At 43.6% G+C, this 16,368-nt stretch overlaps 1 protein-coding gene across 3 annotated transcripts in view; it reads left to right on the forward strand.

Annotated features, from left to right (window-relative positions):
- Window positions 1–354: 354 nt before the first annotated feature.
- Window positions 355–16,368, forward strand: part of HERC4 (HECT and RLD domain containing E3 ubiquitin protein ligase 4) — a 29,717-nt gene continuing 13,703 nt past the window's right edge. For 2 of the 3 annotated variants that reach the window (XM_063406384.1, XM_063406386.1), the window contains exons 1-11: window positions 355–501; window positions 1,586–1,683; window positions 2,873–3,162; window positions 5,907–6,066; window positions 7,104–7,180; window positions 8,987–9,208; window positions 11,270–11,361; window positions 12,558–12,688; window positions 13,358–13,518; window positions 13,852–13,928; window positions 15,939–16,063. In XM_063406384.1, the coding sequence (XP_063262454.1) occupies window positions 2,937–3,162; window positions 5,907–6,066; window positions 7,104–7,180; window positions 8,987–9,208; window positions 11,270–11,361; window positions 12,558–12,688; window positions 13,358–13,518; window positions 13,852–13,928; window positions 15,939–16,063 (1,271 nt within the window). In that variant the 5' untranslated portion in view covers window positions 355–501; window positions 1,586–1,683; window positions 2,873–2,936. Of the gene's footprint in view, window positions 502–1,585; window positions 1,734–2,872; window positions 3,163–5,906; window positions 6,067–7,103; window positions 7,181–8,986; window positions 9,209–11,269; window positions 11,362–12,557; window positions 12,689–13,357; window positions 13,519–13,851; window positions 13,929–15,938; window positions 16,064–16,368 lie in introns of all 3 variants that reach the window. The other variant, XM_063406385.1, reaches the window with a different exon arrangement.

The following is a 16,368-nucleotide window of genomic DNA, read 5'->3' on the forward strand; positions in this document are numbered from 1 at the left end:
GGCTCTGTATTTTCGCGCTCGCATATGTTCCCATGCCAAGAACGCGTACAGCTTCAGTCACCAGCGGAGGGAACAGCGGGGCCCCGCGCTCCCCAGCACAGCAGACACCGACAGCGTCACTGCGGCGCCCCTCACTGCTCGGGCCTCTCCTAAGCCCCTTTTGTGCCGCCAGCTCCCGCCCCGCCTCCTCACAGCCCAACGGCGGGAACCGAACCGCGGCGCCTCAGAGCGCAACGTCCCTTCCGGAGCTGCCCGGGCCCGCGGGCCCCGCCTGCCGGCACCGCGCCGCGGCCCGCCCTGACCACGCGGCCGGCCCGGCGGGAGGCGGGCGGTGCAGCGGGCGCCGCGGTCCCGCCCGCCCAGCCGGCGCCTGCGCGGCAGCGGCGGCCGGGCCCTGTCACCGCGCCCGGGGCTGCTCGCGCTGCTCACGCCCCGGCCGTGGCCGGCGAGCGCCTGCGGTGGGCGGGCTGCGGACGGCAGCGGAGCGCTTCGCTATCGCCGGTGAGTCCCCCCGGGCCTTAGCTAGCCGGGCGCTGCCGCCCTCGGGCCCCGCGGGGCGGACGGGAAAGTGGCCGGGGCCGCGCGCGGGCCGCGGGGCCCCACGGCGGGACGCGGCTGCGGGAGCGGGGCGGGCCGGGCCGGGCGGCGGGGCAGGTGCGGGCCGGGGCGGTTGGGACCAGGCCGGGCGTCGCCGCTGGGCAGCCGCGGGGCACGGAGGGCTCCGGCCGCCGCCCCTCCGCCGCCGGGCCGCGCCCGCCGCTCCCTCCGCCCCTCAGCGCGGCGGGCCCGGGGAGCCGAGCCCCGCCGGGGGAGCACGGGGCGGCGGCGAGCGCTGGGGCGGGCGGGGTGTCCTCACGGGCACGGCCTGAGCGCGCGGCAGTGCCCCGGCAGCGGCCACAGCCCGCGCCAAGCGTCCGGGCGCTTCTGCCCAGCCGGCCCGGCGGCACCGGGGGCACCGGGCAGTGCGGAGCTGCCCCCGGGCCGGGCTGCCCTGCCTGGCGGTACCGGGCAGAGCGGAGCTGCCCCCGGGCCGGGCTGCCCTGCCTGGCGGTACCGGGCAGAGCGGAGCTGCCCCCGGGCCGGGCTGCCCTGCCTGGCGGTACCGGGCAGTGCGGAGCTGCCCCCGGGCTGCCCTGCCTGGCGGTACCGGGCAGAGCGGAGCTGCCCCCGGGCCGGGCTGCCCTGCCTGGCGGTACCGGGCAGAGCGGAGCTGCCCCCGGGCTGCCCTGCCTGGCGGTACCGGGCAGAGCGGAGCTGCCCCCGGGCCGGGCTGCCCTGCCTGGCGGTACCGGGCCGCGCTCCACGTCACCCGCGGGAGTACCCAGCAGCTGACGGCGCGAGTTGGCTCTCATGACCACGCACAGGGGTGAAAGAGTGCCGTGATTTCAGATCAAAGTACAGCGCTTTGGCTGCTGGCTCTTAGATGATACAAAACAAAACAACCTCCGTGGAAATACATACATAGTTCAGTAGAAAGGAGGAGTTTCCGAATTCTTTTTTCCCTGCTGGAGATGGAGATAAATCTTGACTATAGAAATCTCGAAGAACTGTGATCATACATCTTTTCTAATTTCTTGTGTTGCAGGTTGAAGCAAGTCACTGCTCCAGATGTGTGACATGTGCCGTTGCGTGGCTGTGTCTTAACTGAAGACATCTTCGTTTCGATGTCCCCTTCTGAATGTGGTAGGATATAGCTAGGGAAATATTTGATCATGCCTCACCTCCTGAGATAGGTAAACAATGCAATGTATTTTGAGCTGTTTGGCTGTTTTGGTTCGGTGTTGCTTTTGGATTTCTTATGCGGTCACAAAAATAAGTGTCTTGTTTACTGCGTTTTGACTTTTGCAGAGGAAAATAGTTTATCCTGTTGTGCTGGCAAGAACTCTGCCCTTTGGTGTATGGAACACTTAGATGTTAAGTGTTGGCTTGCTTCTTTGAGCAGTTTGAGATTTAGGTAGTTTATACATGTTATCACCCTGCAGAATGTCTTCTAAATAATGGTCACAGATGAAAATTTATAGTAATTTCCCGTTAGATTACATTGACTTTTAAATTGCTCTGAAAATCCAGGGAAACCTACTATCATGGAGATGTGGTGTAAATAGTGAAAACATTGTCACGAATTCTCTGTCATATGCACTACTGCAAATGAAAGAGAAGGGCAGCTTTGAATCCTTTCCAAAAAGGTACAGAGTCTGTCAGCACAAATCCTGGTAATTGTAATTTAGGGATTAGGAGTGTGGGCTTGCTTGGGGCAGCTGGTAACTGAAGCTGTAGCTGGTGTTGATTGCAGTGCAAGACTGGGGACTCGAGTTTCAGCTATTTATTTTCTTTTCAATCGTAAGTTCAGTTGTTTAGATGTAGTGACGGTATTGCATAACTGGATTGATCAGAGCTAACCAATTTTTTCCAAGCTATGAGTCAAGTGTTGTTTTTGGTGATGATCTTGAGGCCCTACACGGTGCTTGATGAAGTCATGCAAGTAAAGAAAGTAGCATGTACTGTCTCCTTGGAAGATGTTTGAGGTCATTTCCACTGTCTGGAGTTGGTTGCTACGGCAAGTTTGTATAAATTTGGATTAGGGATTAAAGAAGTTTTACGAAGAATGATATTTTGAGTTTCTGAAACCAAGTTATGTAAAACCACTGACCTGCACATCTTGAAAGTTGTAACTGAAATGGGAAAGAAAGCATTTTACTGCAGAGTTAATGCAAATCCTGTCCAAGAAAGCAAGTCACACTCCTAAAAATTGTTCAGGGTCTTAATACATTGGTATAGAGAAAGTGAGCTCATGGATTACATGCTGTATAGAAGGTAATGTAAATGTTGGGGACAATACTGAAAAGCGTACATTTTCCTTTTTTCTTGACAGCTGCACAGAAGGAATATTCTAGAAAAGTGAAGTTGGAAGATCTCTGATACAAAGAAGTGTAAACATGTTGTGCTGGGGCAATGCATCTTTTGGACAGCTTGGATTGGGTGGAATTGATGAAGAGATTGTTTTAGAACCCAGAAAAAGTGACTTTTTCCTCAACAAAAGGGTCAGAGATGTAGGATGTGGACTGAGACATACTGTTTTTGTCCTGGATGATGGGACTGTTTATACATGTGGATGCAATGATCTAGGACAACTAGGGCATGAAAAAGCCAGGAAAAGACCCGGTAAGTCTAGAAGTGATGAATTGTGGAGATTCTGTATGGTGGTGTGTGTGGTTTTTGTTCTATTGTGCTTCATCAAAGCCAAGATTGCCAGTGTCTGTGCATGTGGCAAATTCACGTGCAGCAGTTCTTCCAAGAGTGGACACATTTTTAACTGGAAAAGCATTGCTTTGCTGGGATGGGTTCTTGTCACAGTTGGAAACAAACAGCAATGAAACATGGCAGTCCCCCCATATCTTTGCATGCTCTGCAGCTGGACACTGCCACTGTTTTTTATTTCAAGCATTGCCTGGGAGACTGGGTGACTTTTTAATCTCAAGGGGAGCTGACCTGCTGCAATACAGGGGTTGGTATTGTGCTTCATGTATGGGTTTGGCTGGTGGAATATGGTGGAAGGGAGTATTTGGCATATCACAGCAGAGAAACATGCAGTATGTTTTTAGTTGTCTAATACGTGATGCACAGCAGGTCTGATTAGAGCAATGTTCTCTTTTTTTAAGAGCTAAAAATAAAACTTTTGATAAAAGACTTATCAGCATATGCAGCACTACGGGGAGAGGATTTGGAAAAGCTTAAAGGATGCTGTGTAACACTTCTTTGGGCTTCTTTCCTTCCCACCTATGTTCTGTGTGTGTTTCTGCTCCCTCCTAGTGCAGTTCTGGAGCAGAAGTGGGTAAACATCTCGCAGGGACTGCAGAGGAGTGTGCACATGGGCTCCCTTCAGAGCCTGCCTGTGAGTCATAGCTGGTGCTGGGAGCCAGGGAACAGTGCTGCTCACTCTGCCTACAGCACAGCGTAACAAACTGGAAAGGCTTACTGAGACTTCATCCTCATCACTCCTAGAGCACTTTCACAACTTGCTTGGCTCAGTATTTGCCACAAATTTTTCAAGTGGAAACGTGGTGTCATGAGGTATTTTAGTAGTTCTCCTTTATGGAGAGCTTCGGGTTTGGTGCCAGTTAGATTTTGGTTGGTTGGTTTTACTTTTGCTTTTGCTTTTTGCTTTGTTTTTGAGATGTAACTTTTTTAAAGGAATGTGGACTTTTATTGGGAAACAGTATGTGGATATGAAAACTGATAAATTTTAATTCTGTGCAAACATCTGCTTCATGAAGATGAAGAAAAACTCAGTGTGTGAAACTTACCCTGACCACTTTGAAAATTATGCTGAATTGTATTTTAAATCCAAAGGTTACAACAAAAATATCTGACTTTTAAATTGTACAACCTTCCATATGTAATGGACCTGCTATAATTTTTTTTAACATGCTCAGACACTTCAGGATTGTAATGTCCTCCCTAATTTTCCTTTCACCCAGAGGTTACTGATAATACTGCTGAGTGTTGTATGAAGTCAGAGCTTTGGGGTAACTTCAGTTGCACAGTCCAAAGAGGCTTGGTATCTTTACAGAAGGGTGGATTCTCTCTTTTGAATGTGTTTCTGCTAACTGGAGATAATTTGTTGCTGACTGTGTGTCTGTGCTACCTCCTTGTCCTCACTGCCGTTCCCCTTTCCTCCTCCTAGAGCTCTACTTGCCATGGGGACTGCGTGCCTGCTCCTTAATCCATTTTAGGCAGAGTGAGGCTGGCTGGTTCAGCAGCTGGGGGAGATCCTGAGCTAATCTGTGTTCTGCTGCCCGAGCTGGAGAGTGCTTCCACGACCTCTCCCACTGGCAGAGCTGTGGGAGGAGGCTCTGATGGGTGAATTGGGGTGGCAACCTCTTTAGTCAGACCAGCTGGATGTAATAAAAAGAACTTATATCTGCTGCCTGTGTTAGTTTATTTTGGAAGCTGAGTGCCTGTCATGCTGCAGATAATGTGAGCTACTGTTTTGAAGTTGACTTGGGCTGTGCTAGGCTGTGTTCAGAGTGCCTGTAACACTGATGATACACAGGCTTTTTCAGCAGTGTGCCGTTCTTAGGCTAGACTAGAATTTGTGTTTGAAACCTGGGAGTAAAATGCCCGAGCAGTCCCTTATTTAAGGGAGCTGTTAAAAAGTCTAGCCTTAATGACAGCCCTGATGATATTTCTCCGCTTTACTTATTGCTAAAGTGGAAATGTTAGACTTCTGATCACAAATCATAAGCCCAAAACCAAGCTCTGAGTGTTTCCAAATGCATTGGTGCAGGCTACTGGAAAAAAAATCACAGATGTTTTAGTGTGTGCTTTTCAGAGGCATGCAGTGTATGTCTAGAAAAATTACTCTTTAGGATCTGTTTCCACAGTATTTTGCATTATAAAGAAGACATTGTGTAGCTCATTGCAAAATCAGTAGCTTTAGTCTGTAATTTGCCCTGCCTTGTTTTGCAGGCTCTTTCTTAATCATGAATAGGTGAATTAATTTGCTGGGGTGGAATGTTTTCCTCTTACATAATGTCTACACATGTAGTCATTTGACAATAATCTATTTGACCTTACTGTTAATTGAGTTTCTGCACTCATTTTCAGGTGGCCTCAAGAGTAGAGGGAGCCGTTAAGATCAAGCTGCAGGTTTCATGCACTCTGTGTATTGTTTCAGAAGCAGTCATTATTTGGTTACTTTGGGGTGTCAGATTTAACTTAGTTCTCCTAGAATCTCATGTTTATCATTTTAAATCCGGGGTGTTTCGGCAGAACTTACGGGCTTAGTTGAATGTCACGCCAGTTGATGTCTTAGTACTGTGTAAGCTGTTTGGAACAAGCCTAGCTTGTCAGTAGGTTTTTGGGGTTTTTTTTAACCAACTGATTTTATTTATTTCTTTTTTTAGAGCATGTTGGTGCACTGGATGCCCAAAATATTGTAGCTGTGTCATGTGGAGAAGCCCACACTCTTGCATTAAATGACAAAGGTCAGGTATATGCTTGGGGCCTGGCTACTGATGGACAGCTTGGCTTGCCAGGAACAGAGGAATGCGTCAGAGTGCCCAGGTTAAAAATAGTGCATAATAAGTTGCCTTTTTTTAATATAATGTACTTAAATCACATTGGTTAAGCTATTCTGCTGTTACAGGTAAAGCCATATAAATATAGAAAATGTGTATTAGCTGTGATGCTTGAATGGCGTGTGTGGACAGTTTCCTGTCTCAAAAAGTCATGTGAGAAATGTGTCACAGGTGTGCTTGGTTTGGTTTGGTGCTTTTTGGGGTGTTTTTGTTTGTTGATTTTTTAATAGTCCTCCACTAACAATGAGACTTATATTGGAAAAGTAGGATGGGTATTTTAAGAGTATGAATGCCATTAAAGAGAAGTAAGGTGTTAAACTTTCAATTTGAAGAAGGTGCATTTGCTGTCCCATCTTTGTACTTCAGGTTTCACCCCAAAGCTTCTCAGCTGTACTTGAATAATACACCTTCTAGTTAAAAAAATTCATCTTGGCCAGGGTCACGGGCTTGTTTTCAGAATGCCATAAGCTTTCCAGCTACCTGAAACCCACACATAAAAGTAACAATTCCTTGGAACCTTAGTAATTCATGACTGTAATAATAATCTGCATGAAATTTCAAAGCCCACAGGCCCTTTAGAAACTTTTTCTTGTCCAAAGTTGAAAGCATTATTAGTTTTAGTGCACATGTGGGTGTATTTGCAACTGCTTTATAATACTGTGCAATATGTATTAGCACTGTAAACTGAAGTTTTGGAAATTAGAAAGTAAGAATGAGTTTCTTCTTGTATTCTGTATTCATTCCTCCATTCAGCTGTGTGAGATTGCCTTCCCAGCACATGAACCTCCCTAATTCTTCATTGTGGACTTTTACAGACTTTATCTATTTGAAAATAAGACAGAACCTGACCTTAAAAGGTTTAGAAAAGACACAATTTTGACTTCAGATTTTACTAAATGGTGACTAATTAAAGTTGGGATATTTAATGTACTTCTAGAAAAGGATTCGCATTTTTTATATTACCCTTTATTTCATACCATGATCTGGTAGCTTAATTCTTTCTCTGTTTTCTTACCTCAATAGAAATATTAAAAGCTTGTCAGAGATCCAGATTGTTCAAGTTGCTTGTGGTTATTATCACTCTCTAGCACTCTCAAAAGGTAAGCCAAATTCTCCTGAAGTTTTGTGTCATTTCCTACCAGGGAATTCAAAAGTTTTCAATTTTTATTTTATCTTTTTGGGTTTTTTTTAAGGAAATGTGTTTATTAAACTTGCTACCACTTAGCACAGATGGGATTTCAGATTGGTAGGGGCTGTGTAAGTTACTGAGGCTTGCAGGAGTGACTTCCTTGTGTGCTTTATTATGGCAAAGCCTCTCGGTTTTGGTGCTTCTGTAGTTAAAATGCTACATCACATACAAGCCACCTTTTGAAACTTTAAATACCTGTCTTCAAATTTTTGCTGGGGCTGTGAGCACTTATTTAGTTGGCCTCACTTGTACCACATGTCTGGTTAGTGCAGCTCTCCAGAAATGGAAATTAATTTCAATTTTTGTTGCTGATCTCATCATGACATAGGAAAATTGTGGCCAAAACTTCCACTTGGAAGAAGTGGCTGCTGAAGAGGGTTAATGGCAATTTACCAGTCAAAACAAAATTGCAGAAAGATTGTAGTTTGTCAGTATTTCTTAACAACGTGTATTTAAAATATGAACCAAATTAACTGTGGGGAGGCAGGTGTTCATTGTATGCTGAATGATTTTTTTTTCTTTAAATGCAGTAGTTCTGAATATGAGTTTTCCTCGTATTGAGCATTTCCTGTGCCATTATGTATTCCCAGGTGCAATTATCATGCTAAGCCAAAGAGATGCCTTTGTTTTCAGGGCAGGCAGAGCTTTAGGAGTAACCCTTTGCCTGAGTGAGGATCCGCAGTAGAAGGCAGGGAGTAGCAGAGTTGTGTTGTTAAGTGTTCTGTTGGTCAGAGATGCAAGAATGTCACCGGAATTTGTGATTTAAAATTTCCTCAGTGTTTAAATAGTTACAGGCTTCAAGTACAGCATCACTATTTTATTGCCAGTTCGAGGATTTGCAGCTCTGTTTCTGTTGCTGAAGTGCACTGTAGGGTTTTCTGGGTTTAATTGTTAATATAAATAAATAAAATCTGAGAAACCAGTACTCCAGGGGATGGTTTCATTGTTTCCCCATCTGGATAAAACTGTTACTGGAAAGGTGGAGATGGGAGAGACATAGGGATCATTTTGAAGGTTGCATTGCTCTTGAAAACATTCACCTCAGCAAAAGTAAATTATTTTGTGTCTGGGTGTTAATGTTTAGGATAGTAAATACCTTGGCAAAACATTGGTTGTTCAAGGCAACAATTTATTTTAGAAGCAGTCTTAACATAAATACATCTTTGATTGTCATTCTTCAAAATATTTTTTTCTTTGTAAGGTATCAGATGGCATTATAAACCTTGTGCTTCATTGATTGTATAATGAAGAAAATATTTTAAAATATACGGCTCTGAAATCGTTTGTGAAAATTTAAGTAGCTTACGTTAGAAAACCTTAAATGAGACTTTTGATTGGAAATCAGAAAATTTTCCACGTCCAGGGTGCAGCTTTAGCAGATCTGAGCAGTAGTGAAACTTGCCATGGAGCAGTGTCTTGCTTCATAATAACCAAACTAGGTTGATCTGGCACTGATGAAACAGGAATGTTAAGAGCCGTTTTGAGGGTTTGAATGCGATTTAAATACTTCCAGTCTGATTAAATGCTGGAGTTGAATGCCTGCAAATTACACAAGAGTGCTTAGCTTCAGAGGTCAGTAATTTGTATGCGTTTTCAAACTCAAAAATATTTGAAGAGTGACAGTCTAACTTTTAGCTTTTCTTACAGTGGATAAACACTGTGTTATTAAACTGTATTAATTGTATTTCTTGGTTGTTTATTTTTTTCCTTCAAACAGGAAGTGAAGTGTTTTCCTGGGGACAAAACAAATATGGCCAGCTGGGCTTAGGTTATGAGTATAAAAAACAAACCTCACCACAAATGATTAAATCTCTGCTGGGAATCCCTTTTGCACAGATTGCAGCAGGAGGAGCTCACAGTTTTGTACTAACTCTTTCTGGAGCCATCTTTGGATGGGGACGCAACAAATTTGGGCAGCTGGGTGTTAATGATGATAATGGTGAGTAAGCATTGCTTCAGGGGAGTCCATGCTGGGGGGTTTGGGTTGTGAATTCAAAGAGAGCAGTGTTCCTAAGAAAGGAGCAGACCACAAACCTTGGTCAGTGTTGGCAGAGTGTGCCAATGCCAATTGAGATTCCATGAAGATGACACAGAGGAGTTTTCTCCTTGGCTGTTTTGTAGTGAGAATGGTAGTGTTACGTTGAAATTCTTGCCTGCTTCACTTGTATTCTTCCCCTGTTCTGCCTCTTCCCGTGACTTAATGGGATTGAATTAAAATACTGTGCAGTAGTTACAGTTTGAATTGAGTTTTATGTGGATGAAATTGCTTGGCAAAAGCAGTAATCTGTCAAAACTAATTGGTTGTCCTTAGGAGTCACATTTAGGCAGTCTTCATTTTTTACTGCCATTTACTTTTTCTTTCCTTTCTCAAGCCGCTTTTGATAATCATTCACAGTCTTTGGCTAACCATTTCCAAAATTTACTCTGCTAGGTGAATGACACTTAATGAGTTTTAGCAAATGGTTAGGTTAAACAAAAATTTGTTTCTTTGTTTATTGTATTGTGTTACATGCACAGTGTCTGCTCACAGGGCTCCAGGATGGCAGTGTTTGCTGTCAGGGTCCTGTAATACACAATTTAGTCATGGATAATCAACCTATAGGTTGTTTCATGAGTTCACATTTTCTTACTGGTTCATTATTGTCAACACCATTCAAAATAGGAAAAATGGTCTGTAAATGAAATGCCCATCTGAATGCCTTAAAAATTGTCACATTCATGTAGTAAGAAAATTACAGTTATTTTTCAGAAATCATGGGAGACTTGCTTCTACATACCCTTTGGAATGTGTGTAACCCCAGATTTTTATGTAGCATCACTTCTCAATAAAATCCCTTTAGAATGTCTTCATAGGGTTTCTTGCAGACATGTTAGCATGCCTGACAGGTTTGAAGACAGTAACATTTTAAAAAAGTGCCTCTGTGCAAAGTTGCCTTGTCCTAGCGATGGAGGGAAGTTGGGTTTGCTTCCTGTTTGCTCAGTGCTCCATTCTGTCATGCAGTTAGTAACATTAAACTGTGTGTGTAAATACACTTCCCAAAGAAGCCAAACCGATGCTGATGCTAGGATGGTTTTTTTGCCTCTTCTTTTATATACCTTTTACATACCTGTTATGTATCCTCAGTACTCTTAGTGTGCATACTTGTAATTCCTTAAGGCCGATAATTTAGCATAATCCTGGCATTCTCTTAGGCCAGAGACCAGACATCCTGGGGACTGGAAAACCCTACATTATCTTGGAAAGCAGGGAGCATGTGGACCATATCCTGTAAACTAGAGATTTGGCTCATCCAGGAGGGAATCCCACAGGATGGGAGGATGTCACCCTGTTCCTTCAAGCCTCTCATTGGGGCATCTTTGTTAGAAATGCTCATTTGTAAGGTCTGTACAGTTGTGTGTGTGCATTGTGGCACATTCACCCTGTTCCTTCAAGCCTCTCATTGGGGCATCTTTGTTAGAAATGCTCATTTGTAAGGTCTGTACAGTTGTGTGTGTGCATTGTGGCACATTCCACCTCGGTGAAGTAGTGCACCGTAAGGATCCTCACTAAATACTGAGTAAAAACCCTTTTATCCCTTAACTGTCTGGCCCTTAGTTTTTAGGACCAAGGAAAAGGCATCAATACCAGCTTACAGGAACATTTTAAAGACATGAAACACATGAACAATTCAAAACAAGGGTCATTTCTTTTCCTTTCTCATGGCCAGTGCCAGGTCTAGTGTAATGTTCCATATTTAGTGGTCTGTGTATTTACATATGATCCTGTGCTAGTGAAAATGAGAGCGTGGGCTACAAACTTTTTCAGAGTAGTAGTTCCTGTTTTTTTCTGTAGCAACACTTCCATCCCCAAGATGCACTAACTCAGTCACAGTGATTGCATTACACCAACAAGTTGAAAGTGCTTGCTTGATTAGGACCAGATTAGAATAAGTGAGCAAAACTATTTGGGGTTTGATTTGTATCATCAAAGTAAGTGACCTCTGTTTATTAAATCTTTCAGACAGGTATGTTCCTACACTGCTGAAGTCCCTGAGAAGTCAGAAGGTTGTTCATATATGTTGTGGAGAAGATCATACTGCTGCCCTTACGAAGGTACAGAACTTAAAGATACAGTTTAATGCTCCAATTTTTTTGATGTTTCCAGGAGAAGATGCTGGACAGGAAATAATAAACTAATTTCTGAATAATGTTTCTTCTAAATTCATGGGATTAAGTTGAGGAAAGATTGGAAGAATGGTTAAATATTTGAAAAAAATTACCGAATACAAGAAGTCCTGCATTCTATATGCTCGTTTTCCTTTTTCATGCATAGAAGTGAACTTCAAACTTGCTTTAAAAGCTGATGGGCTGGGTTGAGATACTGAATGTCCTGTGAATATTTGTAGTTTGTCACCCAGGTGTATGGCTCTGTTATTGCCTGCAGAGGCAGGGGTTGGTACACCTTTTGTAGGCAGTACTGTGTGTCTTTGTGAGCATTCTCCAAGGCCTTGTGAAGTTCAGAAAAACCTGGCACTGTTTGCTGTCCTGACCCAGTGACTGAGGCTGTTGGGTGTTCTCAGTGGATGCTGCAGTTTTGGTGATGGTTTCCAGCCGAGGGCCTGGCTGGTGCAGAGTGGAGTTGAAAGAAACAGATTTACAATTTCAAAGCATTTGAAAATGGCAAGTTTCAAAGTTGTTGTGAGGTAAGATGCACAGCCTCTGAAAATGTTTCTGGTTTAAACATTGAAGGTGTTGGTTAATTTCTTGATTAATCAAAAACATTTTAAAAATCACATGCCTTTCAACAACGTTGAAATTTTTGGTTTCTTATGCTTTCAAATAACGAGGCTGTTTCATAGTGTGTCATACATGTATCATCTGCTGAGCAGGGCAGCTTCCTGTTTGCTAATGACTTCAAAATTTGTATTCAGAGTTTCAAGGGCAAAGTATACTTTTTAATAGTGTGAGTTTGTAGATGGATGAAGTTCATCAAGAAAACTGGAAAAGAGGAAAAATGAGGATTAGGATCTATAAATGACAAGTTAATGGCAGGAGTGTTGTATGATAATAAGGAAATTAGATGAGTGTCATTGACACAAGTAAGGTTATAGTTCATAGCTGTGCCACGTTTTCATAACTCCAATTAACTTGTGACTCTTTGTCTGAGGACCTTGTTGTGCCCTGTATATTTTCTGTCCTTTCCCTGCAATGCCAAGATCATCAGGCAAGATTTATTAAACCCCTGTTTCTGTGAAGTTTCTTGTTCTGAGGTATATGATCATCTTAATGTCAAAATTTTATTTGTTTAGGAAGGTGGGGTTTTTACATTTGGAGCTGGAGGCTATGGTCAGTTGGGTCATAACTCCACCAGCCATGAGATAAATCCAAGGAAAGTTTTTGAGCTTATGGGGAGCGTTGTCACACAAATCACCTGTGGCAGGTAAGGTCTATTCTGTGCTAGCCCTATGTATCTTACAGATAACTTGTTTTGTAGAAAACTTTATATCTGTTGCAATATGAAGTGGATGGTTTTTTACCCTTTATAGTCAGGGGAGACAAAATGACCCCTAACAAAAGAAATTTAGGGCTGTTTTGGGGATTCTAAAAGCATTCATAGAAGAGCTAAAGGAAGTTTTTATTTGAGAGGCTGTGATTTACTAAACTGGCAGTGTGAGCAATAGTGTGAGGTATGAAAGTATTTGTTGCTGTCCCTTCATTTCCTCTTGAAGAACAAGCGTGTTTGGGAAAGTACAAAATAGTTTACACGAATTCCCAACTGGTTCTTCACAGGCTGTGATAGGAGAGGGGGCATCTGGAGTTGAGCAGGTTGGGAAGGGAAAGGAGATGCAGGCAGTCTCTGGACATCCATTTCTGATACGCTCCAGAGGTCAGACAGGGGCTAAGCACTGGCAGCTCCATTCTGGGAACCTTTCCATAGAAAAGGAGGATTGCATTGGAGTATAAATGGAATGTTGCCAGTGGCGGGGCATTGCAGGAGAGCAGTGGAGTGTTGGATATGGCAGGACCTTTAACACACAATTCCTGGCCAGGCCTGCACAAAACATGTTCCAGTGCTTAGGTGTGTGTTACTGAATTCTCTTTGCCCTAGGCAGCACACCACTGCATTCGTCCCTTCTTCTGGAAGAATTTACTCCTTTGGACTCGGAGGCAATGGGCAGTTAGGTACAGGGACCACCAGTAACAGGAAAAGTCCCTTCACAGTGAAAGGAAGCTGGATCCCCTATAGTACCCAGAGCCCCATGAGCACAGGTAAGCACCAGCTGATGGAGTTACTTCTTGATTACCTGTTCCTTTATAGTGGCTTAAGATTTAAATGAAATATAGGCTGTCATGATTTTTTCCAAACAGTTTGATTCTGCTGTGCTCTCTGTTCCTGCTGTAGGAATTACATGCCTCTGTCTGGTGCATGAGGTCCTCTGGTAGCACCAGACCTGGAATTTACCTCAAGGAAAGATGGTCTTAACTATTGTATCAGTGAGGTTCTACCACAAGGGAACCTTTGGAACCGAGTGTGGATTGCAGCATCTTAATCATTTTCAATCTCACGTTTTCACAGTGGCCTGTTTTTTATTCCTATTGCAGACAGTGAGGAGTGCTACTGTGTAAAGAGAATTTTCTCCGGCGGGGACCAAAGTTTTGCACACTACTTTTATCCACAGGTAACAGATTAAGGTTAATTTGCTTCCAAAGCTTGTGAAAGTTGGATTTTAGGGTTTTTTTAACCATTTTAAAGGATTTTGATGTTGAAGGTGCATGTGACTATATTGTAAAGTTTGTTAGAGCAGTGTGGAAGCAAAAGGCTCTAAGTCATGGTAGCAGCTGGAGGACTCGGATCCAGTGTCAGCTGTCAGGAAGCTCTTGAGACTTTTTGGCAGAAGTTTTCGTCTTGATGAATGAATGCACTTCTTTTCATATCATAAGGGAAGAATTGATTGAATATTTGAGCTCTTTGCTCCTTGCCCAGTCCTCCTCATAGCTCCTGACAGCAGCGGCTTGGGTGTCCTCTGCTCTGCAGCCATTTTAAAGTACCACAGTGGTAAGGAAACAAATGGAGCTTTTTGCCAAAAATTACTTGTGGTGACGTAGTTTATGTCACAGTTTTATCATAAAGCTTAAGTTCTAAAGTACACAAGAATTGATCTGTTTAAATTCTAGTACGTATAAGAGTCTAGAAGGACTTTACAGTAAAAACGACAGTGTGGAAGTGTGATGGAAAGAAAATGCCATTGGAGGGTGAGTTGGGAGATAAAATAAAAACAAGGTGAAGATTGATGGGACTGTTTCCAGTACAGCCCAGCTGATAGTAGACCATGGGGATTGATGAAGCATCAAGAGTTGAGTATGTAGGATGAAAACTAATTTGGGCACAAGGGAAAATGGATTTTAGTGGGGAAGCATATTTGTGAGGAAAACTGAGTACACGTCAGACTTGCAGCAGTGCTTTGTGCTCAGAGCCTGTTCTGGTTCTACAGAGTCAGCAGTTTTGCTAGGATTGATTTGTTGGATTCTTTTTCTAAGTTCAAATCATTGCCATATTTGAAAGAAACTTGCTTAGCAGGTGTAAAGTGGAAAATTGCTTATAACAGACTCAAAACTTGTCTATTAAAACTTCCTTAAAAACTTTATCTGCAATTTTCATAATTACTGGAGTACTTTCTAACTGACTAAATTGAGGTGAACTGGAGACTGTATGAATGCAGTTATTGTGACTTGTTCTGTACAAAAAGTATTAGCAATAGATGAACTTTGATGCTGCAGAAGTATCCCTTTTAGTACTCTTTAGTTTGGTAATTTGTGTTGAATTCTTCCAAAGTTCTGTGTGTGCTGTACCCCTGGGGGTTGTGTGTCCCTGCCAGTTAAGGGGACCTAGCCAAAATCAGTTTTCTCAAATCAGTTTTTGGGCAGCTCAGTTCCCTGAGCTGTTTTCTTTGGCTGGACAGAAGGGAAATGGCAGAACTGTTCCTTGCCCTGATGCTGCAGGATGGGATCAGAAGTGCTGACTTGTGGCAGCAGATAGTCACTGTCACACTCACTCAGCTCAGTGTTGTCAGATGGCACCCTCAGGAGGAATGTTTGCTCTTGATAGTTTCATCTCATTTTCGGTGCTATTTGCCATCTGTTTTTGAACCAATGCTCCTGCTGAAAACAATGACCTTGCTTCTTCTCCTCCTCTTTACTATTACAGCTCTTAGTGGAATTCATTTGATATGAGCAGCACTTCCAAATGCAGCTCCTGTGATAATGCAGGGCATGCTCACGGAAGCATGGTTCATTCCCAGAGGAGCCTGATGGAAGTGGGGTGGAAGAACATCTGTGTGAGAAATGGACTGGCTCCTTTTCTGTGTGCTCACAGCTTGGCAGGGAGCTCAGGGCTCCTGGTGGCTGCAGGGGAGATGCTTGCTGCTCACATCTAGAGCTGGGTTAGTTCATCACACAGACTAGCGATGTTTAGGAAGTTGGCCATTAAGCAAGGTGTGTGAATTAACACCTAATTGAGATGGGTTTAGTGTATGCTCTGCAAGAATGCAGAACTGTTAAACACAGAGTATTTCACAGCGGTAGTCTGGGTACAGGAATTGTCAGCTAACTCAGCTCAGCCAGAGGGCTGATTTTTCTGGAAACGAATTTTGTGTGCCTGATTCTTTATGCTTTCTTTAAACTTTGTTTAGAACATGGTGCCGCCAGATGATTTTAGGTATCCTGACCTTTTGAAGCAGATCTGGACTGTGAATGAAACGTTTATTCAAAGATTGCTGAGTTTCCCATCTGGAAGACTTCCTGTAGAGATAGCTGAGTAAGTGATGTCAGGGGAAGGAGGAGTCTTTGGTGATTGTGCTCCTGAGCATGAGTGGGGCTTTGGGCACGAACAGCAGAGCCATCTTTAGTCACTGATTTTGTGACGTGCAGAGCTCTTGCTGTGCTTTCACTGACATGCTTGGTGAGTAGTTTAGAACCTTGAGACTGTGTCATCTCTGCTCCACTTCAGATGAGTGTCCAAGATGAAATTAAGTGTCTAATTGCACACTGGAAAAAAGCAATACATGTAAAGGGCTGTGAGAACAACTCAAAGATTATTGCTTCTATTTTAATAAAAGAGTA

Source organism: Prinia subflava, chromosome 9, assembly GCF_021018805.1.
Source record: "Prinia subflava isolate CZ2003 ecotype Zambia chromosome 9, Cam_Psub_1.2, whole genome shotgun sequence".
NCBI lineage: Eukaryota > Metazoa > Chordata > Aves > Passeriformes > Cisticolidae > Prinia > Prinia subflava.